Here is a 12,233-nt window from a genome sequence, read left to right on the forward strand (position 1 = left end):
ATAATAATAATAAGAATGCATGCATAAATATATAAATACCATGCATAATGTCTGTTGCTTCATAGTAATAACTTTTAAAATGCTCGTCATAAAGTCCTTCTAATCCTCGTTTAGACAGAGATAACTCTTCAGCACCTCTGGCAATACGCACAGACATTCCTGTCTGTCTCGGACTCTTTTCCGATCACGCTGACATGTGGGAAGTCTGACGTTTGGCCAGTTGGCTCAGTGGAGTGCTGTTGGCAAAGCTTCTTTGAAATGACTAAATGAAGCATAACTTTCTACACTGAGTACAACTGTTGGAACAGAGCAAGCATTATTAACACACCGTTTGGCTGCTACAACAACAACCTCGTCTGTCATGAGTTACTAACACCGCATCAAAAGGCCACTACGGTTCATTTACAAATCAGCTTTGGATTTTAAACTATTCAAAAGAGCCAATCCCTGAGTCTAAGATATTCTGCTGAAGGGCTGCAATTAACATTTTGATAATTCATTTGATGATTATTTCTTTGATTGATTACATATTAAACATCTTGCCAAAATCTTTCAAACAATGTGCAAACTAAAGTCAATATTATGTATGCTATACATTTATTTTGTTACATTTTTGCACACACAATTATATATATATATTTTTTTTTATTTTTTTTTGTGGAGGCAGCAAAAGCAATTTAAACAACTATTTTATAATGACTATTTAATGAAATATTTTAAACTGATAACACATTGGCATAATGTGAGAGACTATTCTTTATTTTTCAGTAATCTCAATAAAGTTAATGTTCATATTGAAAAAAAAAAACATTATTTGAAGTTTAATTTACCATTGATTTTATGTTTAAGAAATCGTTTAAATCCAAATGATTGTGCTCAATTTCTTTTGATCTCTGGATTTACATGCATGATGTAGAAACGGTAAATTCTTTGACATTTTTCTTTTTGTGCTCTACAGACAAATGTAACAGTATACTGATTTGAAACTACATTAGGGTGAGAAGATGATGACATAATTTTTAATTCAATTCTTTAACAGAAATAGCTATTTTCTTTAAAGTGGTAAAATAAAATGCAGTAATGCCATTAGCGCTTTAAAGGGATAGTTCACCCAAAAATGAAAATTCTGTCATACTCACCCTCATGTCCTTCGACCTTCGAGAGTGAGTAATTAATGACAGAATTTTCATTTTTGGGTGAACTATCCCTTTAAGTCCATGACAGTGACGTCGCTTTCTGAACAAATTATCAACAGAATGGAATGCTATCACACCAGACGTCTGAGTATCACATTATCAGTGTCAGAGTGAGATAACTGAGACGACAAATGGGAAAAGGGGAAAAACCAAACACAAGACAGAACAACATAAAAGAGGAAGTGCCTTACTATGCTGTGGCATACATCCTGTTGAACGGTTCAAAGGTAACCTGATTAGGTTGTGTGTATCCGTGTGTGTGTATAGGATAGTAAGGATACCTTGTGGGGACAATTTTTAGGTCCCCATGAGGAAACAAGCTTATAAATCATACAGAATGAAGTTTTTTGAAAATCTAAAATTGCAGAAAGTTTCCTGTGAGGGGAAGGTTTAGGTGTAGGGCGATAGAAAATACAGTTTGTACAGTATCAACACCATTACGCCTATGGAATGTCCCCATAAAACATGGAAACACAACATGTGTGTGTGTGTGTGTGTGTGTGTATGTGTGTGTGTGGAGAGAGACGTATGAGCCGCTACCGTTCAACCATGACCCAGTTGGCACCGATTCTGTCCTTTCCGTCACACTCTCTGGTATTTGTTTCCCAGAATTTCCACTGACACTTCCTCAGCTCTCACCCTGTCATCTTCTCCTCACTTCAGTCCAGTCTGCTACGCACCGCTCACATCTACCAGAACACACTGCTCACCCCGATGGCTTCAACAAATCATCTACAGCCCAACATCAGCACAAAGAAAAATGACTGATGTAATTACAGGTTTGCTTCTCAGTCAAACTCTGACAACAGAATGAATGTATCCCACACTCTAATTATAAAGCTGTGAAATCACTGAAATATACCTGATGAATTGAGTAAATGAGTAAAAACTGAGTACACTACACAACCCAGATCATTTGAGAAAACTGATTTATGAACCAGTATTTATCAGCAATATGAACTTGCATTATTTGAGCGCACTAAAAAATAAAACACATTTTCTATTCCAATTGCAATTGCAAAGAGACTATCGCTGCACACAGTTACTGCTGTTCAAATTAAGCATCATGTGTCTTATATAGTCTTAAGGTCTTTTGGCCCATTGAATATATGCTTCACTTTCCCCCTGATTTTCTTCCCCTCTTTTACAACATGGCAGACCAAATCAAATGTCATCACGGTTCAATCATCTCTTAAGTAGACATTACTGTTGTTGGACTGCTCAACAAAAAGAGCAATGTTGAAAGCTGCACAGAGCCACAGTGTTTAACTTATGAATGACTTATTTAGATAAGTCTCTGCATATTAAGCCGTGACAGAAGTACATGATGCACGCATTTAGCCGACTACACACCAAAACAAATAATAAACGCAGGTTTGTTCTAGACTGGTACATCCTTCATATGGCAGGAAAAGACTGTTGGCTAGACAGCATGTGACACCACAAATGGAGAGCTTTACACAGCTTACATCATCACGAAATTACCGTAAACTCCCATGATCCCAACCTACAGTCTCCCGTGCAAATGCACATAAAACAGATACTGAGACGGGACTCACAGCAGTGAAACAGGAAGCAAAACGGACTGGCTTTATTGTTTAACAAATAATGTGGATGAACGTGTTCATTCTCTCAACTAACTTCATAAATATATTGAAGGAGTTCACATGTACACTGGACTCTTGTTGGCTGGTTTTCCTGTGTTCTAAAGAAATCCATATGTACCAAGATTATTCATTTAATTTCAATTATTATAAGCTGCTTTCAAAATAAGGAGAAACAAATTCAGTCAAATTCAGACGAGTACTGTATTTAAAAGCCAAAGTAGCTCATGTGCTGTTTAACTGCAGAAGGACAACACTGCGTTTGCGTTCTGAGAAATGGACGATTGTCGCCTGAATTTTTCCATATAGCCTAAATACGGTCGTGCTGATGTTTGTGGAAAATCAGCATTAGAAATGTTTAAGAGCAGCGTCACACTTTTCCAGTTCATCTCCAACAGAAGCAAGGCGTCAGCAGCTCAGTGCTAACGCTGTCCCACATCTGAACTGAACTGAAGAATGTGTCTGTTTAAACATTAATGATAGGGTCTAAACAAGATCCGTCTTGACTTGCAGAAGCAAAACCTGTTCTCAGCCTCTACAAATCTATAAAATGATGGTATACTGAGGCACAGTTAACTTAACAGTGATAGAGTATAAGCTTGTAATCAAAGCACACAATCAGGTGCAAAGCTTCACATAGATGTATTGTGTTAGCTTACACTACATGAAACCTCACCAATTCACTATGAATATAAATTTAAATAAATAAATTTAAAAAAAGGTAATTTGCAACAAGTGACGTGACATGTGGCCAAGTACGGTGACCCATACTCGGAATTAGTGCTCTGCATTTACCCATCCAAAGTGCACACACACAGCAGTGAACACACACACACCGTGAACACACACCCGGAGCAGTGGGCAGCCATTTATGTTGCGGCGCCCGGGGAGCAGTTGGGGGTTCGGTGCCTTGCTCAAGGGCACCTCAGTCGTGGTATTGAAGGTGGAAGAGAGCGCTGTACATTCACTCCCCCCACCTACAATCCCTGCCGGTACGAGACTCGAACCCGCAACCTTTGGGTTACAAGTCCGACTCTCTAACCATTAGGCCACGACTTCCCCCATAATAATAGCTGACCCTTTTAGTATTGTGTGTGTATATATGCAATTAGCTGAAAGACTGTGTAACGTTGCTTGATGTAATATTTTAAAATAAAGCACTTGGCTTCATCACAGGGCCACCTCAGAACAAGAAAAAATGAACCATTTCCTTTCTGCCACTCCTATTCAATTCATGTCTCCCGAATCTACCCTCATGTTTCCTCTTTTGAACCACAAATGGCTTGAGTTCAAACCTCAAAGCACACTGTAGTTTGCGCAACAAAACATACTCAAAGGAAGATCTGAGATTTTTAGTCTGTAAACACATTACCAAGCAAGCTAAAGGGCCGGACTTCTGTGTTGGCGTACAGTGAGGTTTATGGATGAAGCATCCAACTAAAGGGTTTTTAAAAAATTATCACATACATACAGTGGGTACGGAAAGTATTCAGACCCCCTTAAATTTTTCACTCTTTGTTATATTGCAGCCATTTGCTAAAATCATTTAAGTTAATTTTTTTTCCTCATTAATGTACACACAGCACCCCATATTGACAGAAAGAAACAGAATTGTTGACATTTTTGCAAATTTATTAAAAAAGAAAAACTGAAAAATGCTCAGTATTTAGTAGAAGCACCCTCTTGATCTAATACAGCCATGAGTCTTTTTGGGAAAGATGCAACAAGTCTTTCACACCTGGATTTGGGGATCCTCCGCCATTCCTCCTTGCAGATCCTCTCCAGTTCTGTCAGGTGGGATGGTAAACGTTGGTGGACAGCCATTTTTAGGTCTCTCCAGAGATGCTCAATTGGGTTTAAGTCAGGGATCTGGCTGGGCCATTCAAGAACAGTCACAGAGTTGTTGGGAAGCCACTCCTTCGTTATTTTAGCTGTGTGCTTAGGGTCATTGTCTTGTTGGAAGGTAAACCTTAGTTCCAGTCTGAGGTCCTGAGCACTCTGGAGAAGGTTTTCGCCCAGGATATCCCTGTACTTGGCCGCATTCATCTTTCCCTCGATTGCAACCAGTCGTCCTGTCCCTGCAGCTGAAAAACACCCCCACAGCATGATGCTGCCACCACCATGCTTCACTGTTGGGACTGTATTGGACAGGTGCCTGGTTTTCTCCACACATACCACTTAGAATTAAGGCCAAAAAGTTCTATCTTGGTCTCATCAGACCAGAGAATCTTATTTCTCACCATCTTGGAGTCCTTCAGGTGTTTTTTTAGCAAACTCCATGCGGGCTTTCATGTGTCTTGAACTGAGGAGAGGCTTCCGTCGGGCCACTCTGCCATAAAGCCCCGACTGGTGGAGGGCTGCAGTGATGGTTGACTTTCTACAACTTTCTCCCATCTCCCGACTGCATCTCTGGAGCTCAGCCACAGTGATCTTTGGGTTCTTCTTTACCTCTCTCACCAAGGCTCTTCTCCCCCGATAGCTCAGTTTGGCCAGACGGCCAGCTCTAGGAAGGGTTCTGGTCATCCCAAACGTCTTCCATTTAAGGATTATGGAGGCCACTGTGCTCTTAGGAACCTTAAGTGCAGCAGAAATTTTTTTGTAACCTTGGCCAGATCTGTGCCTTGCCACAATTCTGTCTCTGAGCTCTTCAGGCAATTCCTTTGACCTCATGATTCTCATTTGCTCTGACATGCACTGTGAGCTGTAAGGTCTTATATAGACAGGTGTGTGGCTTTCCTAATCAAGTCCAATCAGTATAATCAAACACAGCTGGACTCAAACGAAGGTGTAGAACCAAATACTTTCCGTACCCACTGTATGTATCTTGATAAAAGTAGTCCTAAAAGTGGCGAATGCTGAAGTTCCTTTAAAGCAGAAAGAAGACCATCTTTTTATTGATTTCAAAAATACAGTTACTACAACATTACACTAGACATTAGCGTTGTCAGAAATTATGATTTTTCAACACATATCGATGCTGAAATTGTCACGGTTCATGGGTCCGTGCGGTCCTTTTGCGTCTTGTCATGTGGGTGTATGTGTGTTACGTCATTCGTTAGTGGTTGCAGCTGGCGCTCTATCAGAGCGCGCCAGCTGCAACTCATTAGCGATCCCTTTATAGGACGCCTTGTTCAATGTGTGTTTGTCGGTTCGTTATTCTCATGTCCTGTCTCTCTGTCAGTTCGCTGTTTTAGCTCACGCACTGCCAGGGCACGGATCTTCAGCCCTCGCCTTGGTTTGGCCAGCGCTTTGGGAGGAACGCTTCTCGAGAGGAGCCCTGATCTTGACCGAGACCCCGAGGATTGATCACCTTGTTTCTCCGTTATTGTGGTTACTAAATAAACCTTTATATTCGCACTTGCGCTTGGATCCTGACTCTTCTCTGCCGTGACAGAAATATCTGAAACTGTTTCAATGCTCTTTTTTTCCGTGATCTGATGTGGCTTCTTATCACAGAATGAAGCCAAAAATATATTATTTTATAGTATACTATACTGTAACATGTGCTATGTTGATTAGCATTGCATTACAAGTAATAACTAAGTCTTTTATGCATAGTAAAAATACATTTTTTTCTTATAAAAATACCCAAGATGGCTTGAAGAGCACAGATAAACAATATATTGCCACAATCGTGTGTTTATTGTCTTCATGTTTAATCAGTCAAAGCATTTCTTTCTTACTTTTATTAGATACAGTGATAGCTGGTAGGCTTGCCGCGATAGACGGTGTTGACGGTGATACCGGTGTTAAGCCGCAACACAGGTTACGTCACTTGCCCACCGCGTCACCAACCCCCACCGTCGTTTTGATTTTTTATAGTAATAAAAATAATTTAGTTCAGTAAAAGAACAGACACTACAATTAAAAACTGAACGAGCGAGGAAAAGAGGGAAAATTCAAACAAACTAAAAATTAACAATTGCTTTACTCCGAATTGCCGCTATTTGAAAGTGAAAGTAAAATGGGCACACCGCTTTTACAAGCTATTTAAAAGCGAAGGAAAGTGAGGAAAAGAGGGAACGCCCTGCCCCGACGTTGATACCGGTATTACCGGTGTTGTCACACGTCGATTAACCGGTGGGAAAATTTCCTCACCGTCACAACCCTAATAGCTGGATGCCTCTGATACCTATATCGATATTGTTTAAGGTATCATATCGAAGATAGATTCCAGCATCATGACAACACTAGTAGGCATATTAAATTTTTTATTTAAAAGCGGAGAGATGACTAAAAACTTCCTCGCTCAGATCATTTCAGACCCAATTGAATTTAATTCGGACCTGACAGAAAGTGGTGATATCAAAGCAGGTGTGTTCTTTACTCTAATCAGTCCTTCGCTTTGCATATTGTTATTGAATTGGTGTTTTGAAACAGCTAAGTGTAAAGAAACTTTCAAAGCAATTGGCACTTTTGAAACATTGCTTCACGATGCTTTAAAACATTTGCGATTCTTTTGTTTCAAACCAGTGGTTTGGAGACTGTATTAAACGTCCAAAGTCACAAGGCTTCATTGGGTCAAAACTGTTTGGAACAACACTCTCATGGGGAAAAGTGTCTGAATTAGTACAATCTCACTGGCATGATCTCCTGAGAGTTGGGTGGACCATGGCTTAGTTTTTACAAAAAAATGGTATGTTTTTGTACAGCTCACAATGTATGAATTAATAGGAATTCACCACCAATTTGCCAAAGCATTAATAGGCATTTTCCTATGAGATCAAGTTAACTTTAAAACATTTCAAAAATGGTTCGCAACTATGGGGTAATCTCAGTGAACCTATGAACCATTCTATGGTTTATGGTATAGCCTTTGTTGGCCTCATTAGCCAAGCCCTCCATAAAACACACAAAACAATCCCTACAAATTAATAAAATAACACATAGTATACACACATTTCATTATAACAGTATATGATTTGTAGATCGCATTTCATAGAGTAGCCTTTCAAATAAAATAAAAAAAACATCAATTGGTTTGCAAAAAGCATCTTTATGCATGTTTGGGCTGAGCATTTGCATTCATTTACACCATTCTGACAAGCAGTTGTCGCAAGTTTCTGGTGTCTTGAGCGTGAATCAATCGAAGAAATTGGTTCATTCGAGTCAGAGTTTCGACAAGCTCTCTTTCTCCCATCGCTACTTTTCAGGAACATTATCCCTGACGATCATCATTCACATGCAAGCACACCATAGTTAGCTAGCCTTACGTAGCTTACACGAAGCAGTAGTGATGGCGGCTTTCGAAACACTGCTTCGTGAAGCTTTTGCGAATAATTTGTTTCGAAACGGAGCGCGTATCAAACTGCCAAAGTCACGTGATTTCAGTAAACGAGGCTTCATTACTTCATAACTGTTTCGAAACGTTTCAAAATTTTAATGGCTTTCCATTGGGGGGGCGATCTCTGTGAACATTGAGATCGCCTCCCAGCGGCGAAACACTGAACCAGCGTCTATGATTTTTACCTGATCTCGGATCAGTTTCATCAATTTGTAGGCATTTTTAACAAGACATTTGTGTTAATAAAAGGATGAGAAATAGTTCATATATCTTTCTGGCCTATATATACAAGCTCTGCATAACACAAAACAAAACAAGCCCTGCAAATTAATATAAAATATTTTAAAAGCCACATATTATACAGACACTTCATATTTAATGGTATTTGATCAATTTTATGGCATTTAATGTATTATACTTTCAATAAAACATTTGCAATGGGGTTTAAAAATCTGTTTTTATACATGTTTTAGCCTGAGTTTTTGTTGCATTTACACACTTTTGACCAGCAGGCGTCACCTGCGTGTGGTGTTTCGAGCGCTTCGAAACAGTGAATCATTTTGCGAAGCAATTGGTTCAATTGATTCGAAGCTTCGAAAAGGTTAGTTTCTCCCATCACTACGGAGCAGTGACACTTACGGTTGGCAGAGCTTGACCAGGTCTTGGTCAGTGGTCCCGGGATGGAGTCCACGAATGTAAAGGTTGGTTTTGCTCAGCGGTTCCCCGCCTCCCGCACTACTCGCGCTGCTGCTGTTGGTGTTGGGACTGGGCAGTGCCATCTGGTGGATGGAGGACACATAGGCTTGCTATTGAAATGAAAAAAAAAACAAACATATTACATAAGTATAGTTAAATCAATGTTGTTAGGGGTGTGCGATATATATCGTCTGCGATAATATCGTTATTGTTGTTTTAACGATGTGCGATTTGACATTATCGAGTATTTTGCCAAAACCACTCAAAACACACCTACAGAGTGCATGCTAGGGCCGGGTATCGTTCAAAAACTGTCGATATCGATCCCGATACCTTGACTTCGATACCGGTTCCTGAACGATACCTTTTTTCGATACAAATTTTATAAAATCAATTTTAACAAGATTACATTATCTAAAAAAAAAAAAACTTTGGTTTTATTTTTCAGCTTGTTGATGTTTATACAAACTCAAAAACTCGTCTCCCGAGCCACTGCACAAAGGAACAAAATGTAACAAACACAATAAATCAGTGCAAAATAGTTTTAATAAAGCTCAAATAGTCTTCAGTTTACACATCTGTTAGGCTACATTTACACTAGTTAGTGTTTGTTTTAAAACGCATAGCTCAGACAGAATCATGATTTTTATTTATTTTGTTAGTGTTCGTGTTAAAACGCATAGCTCAGACAGAATCATGATTTTTATTTATTTTGTTAGTGTTCGTGTTAAAACGCATAGCTCAGACACCTTTATTGACTCACTGACGCTGATGAGATTAACCCCTTAGGTATCAAAATTTGGTACCGAACGACGAGACGTTTTCTGATACTCGATGGTATCGAGGCAATTCGGTCGGTGCCTAAAAAGAATCGAACTTGATACCCAGTCCTAGTGCATGCAATACATTATGTGAAGTCTAGACTAGTGCACAATGCGCATTTAGAGTGTGTGCTTTTACTGCATGATTCAGTCTATTAAAATGCATTTAGAATGATCACAAATTCAAGGCATGGGGGCAGTAAATTTATATATTTATACCACTTCATATAGTTAATCAATTTCACATGAAGAGTGCCGTTTTTGTCCAAAAAATTACCATGATTACAAATGTGATATTGAATTTTTTACAACAGTTCAAGAAACAATAAGTTAATTAAGAGACTTATAAGTTTCAGACATCATCTTCTGGCGTTAAAAGAGTTTTTGTGTGGATGTCACGAACCGTCAAGCATTAGGCATACATTTAAAGGGGACCTACTGTGCAAAAATCACTTTTATAAGGTGTTTGAACACAGTTGTGTGGCCGCAGTCTGTGAAAACAACCAGCCTATAATGGTAAAAATCCACCCACTAATTTTTAAAATATAAATCATAAACAGTCTCTCAGAAGACGCGATTCCAGATTCTCCCTACGTACACATTATCGTAGGGAAAAAAGTAGGGCTGCTCAATTATGGCAAAAACCATAATCACGATTATTTTGGTCAATATTGTAATCATGATTATGAGTGGGCCACATGACCAAAATTCTCAATTCCACAGCAGAATACTAGGTTAACTCATTAGTAAAAGACAGAAAACGTTCTCAAAATGATTGAAAATAATTAAATGTCAGCAATAAAAAAGCAAAGGACAAATACAATAGGAAAAATAATAGAAATAAGTTTTTATCCAAATATAAAGTATTCAGTTAACAGCCTACTACAGAAATTGAATAATCAAATGTAAAATTAAACAGCATAGTCTTCACTATAAGAATGAAACTTCCTTTGTTTCTTATTAAAGCTACAAAAGTCCTTCAATCAAGAGCAGTGAGTGATTTTGTCATTGTCTTTTGTTGTTTGATTAATATTAAGCACACAGTCAGAAGCTGGAATAGCCCACTGTCGCTTTAAGAGCCGCACGGATCCAATTTACTGGTACACATGTATTTTCATTCTTAACTGTTTACGTTCACTTATTACAGAACCGATGAGGGTTTACGTTAATAATCACCAAGCGCTGCATTTTGACACATTTTTGCATGTATTTGACCATTTAGGCACACACCTTGAGCTAAAAGATGACTTTACATATCTGTGTTCTGTTCCGTCTCTGAGCGCATACACAGAAATTCTACTGAGGAACAGCGCAAGTTCTCTTTGGTACTAAATTGCAGTGGAAACGCAAACCGAGCCGTGCCGTATTGAGCCGTGCCGAGCCAAGTCGTACCACGCAGTGGAAAAGCGCCAAAAGTTTGTGATGGCACGCGATGGCACCATGAGACCAGCTATGTCGTTATTTTTATCGTGCCGTGCTCCCCATCTGTGTAATTCATAAACGTGCATTTATTATGCACAGTACAATCAGATGATTAACCGAGTACATTTTCTGTAAAGATAACAGGCTTGTACTAATATTGGAATGTTTATTTGCAAAGGCCAACACCGGTATTTCTGGAGCTTGAGCTCTTGATGCTCCGCCCTCTTCTCAAAAGTGGGCCAGGGGCACCAGATAATTTGCATTTACAGGGACAAACACAAAAACGGCGCGTTTTGGCTCATACCTGCAAAGTGGCAATTTTAACAAGCTAGCCTATAAAAAATTATCTGTGGGGTATTTTGAGCTAAAACTTCACATACACACTGTGGAGACTTGTTAAAAGGGGCATAACAGGTCCCCTTTAAGTGAAAATGAATGGTAGGTAATATGCAACTTGTTGAGTGTTTTGAAACTGGCAAAAATTGCAGGATAGTGTAGAACACAAAAGGTCACATTACGCACCTGCAGCGCTTCTGAACCGTTTGGTTTTTCATATTTAAGCCCTCTTTAAATACAAAAAATATTAGCAGTGAAAAAAATACTAAAGTAAAAAAGCTCAAAAAAGGAGTTTGCGATAGAAAATGTACTGATAATGGTAGCTGCAATATTTTTAAAAAATAACAAATTAAATCTATGTATGCACCATTAAAATGGACTACAACTGAAAGCTATATGGGTTGCCACTAGTGTTAATTTCGTTAACGAAAACTATGACGGAAAATAATTTCGTTGACAAAATAAGACGAGCCTAAAATGTATAATAAAAAATAATAAAAACTTTACCAAAAACCTCTTTTTATTTTTGTCAGAAAAAGGAGACAAAATTATATTGCGGACTGCTGTACACGCCTCTACTATGCAAGCTTTCATGAGTGCAGTTGCCAGATATCAAGAGTTCAAAACCCAGAATCAGAGCTTCGCTGTTACATGGATACATTTTCTGCCCGGTGTTTTGCTTATTTTAAGCAATCTGGCAACTAGGGCTGCATGATAAATCGAAATGGAATTGAGATCGCGATTCGACAGAAGCTGCGATTGTCATGCGTATCTTTCAGTGAAGCACGGTTCTGTGATCAGCAGTAAATCTCCATCCAAAGGCCAGAGGGCGCTCTCGCGCTGAAACTCCAAATACGCCTCGCAGAAGAAACCC

General features: G+C 39.0%; 1 protein-coding gene across 2 annotated transcripts in view; it reads right to left on the reverse strand.

The window, feature by feature from the left end:
- Window positions 1–12,233, reverse strand: part of LOC107730618 (RNA-binding motif, single-stranded-interacting protein 2-like) — a 46,279-nt gene that overhangs the window by 11,388 nt on the left and 22,658 nt on the right. For both annotated transcript variants that reach the window (XM_016541478.1, XM_016541479.1), the window contains exon 2: window positions 8,724–8,890. In XM_016541478.1, the coding sequence (XP_016396964.1) occupies window positions 8,724–8,890 (167 nt within the window). The remainder of the gene's footprint in view (window positions 1–8,723; window positions 8,891–12,233) is intronic.

Source organism: Sinocyclocheilus rhinocerous, unplaced genomic scaffold, assembly GCF_001515625.1.
Source record: "Sinocyclocheilus rhinocerous isolate Xijiao unplaced genomic scaffold, SAMN03320098_v1.1 scaffold1449, whole genome shotgun sequence".
NCBI lineage: Eukaryota > Metazoa > Chordata > Actinopteri > Cypriniformes > Cyprinidae > Sinocyclocheilus > Sinocyclocheilus rhinocerous.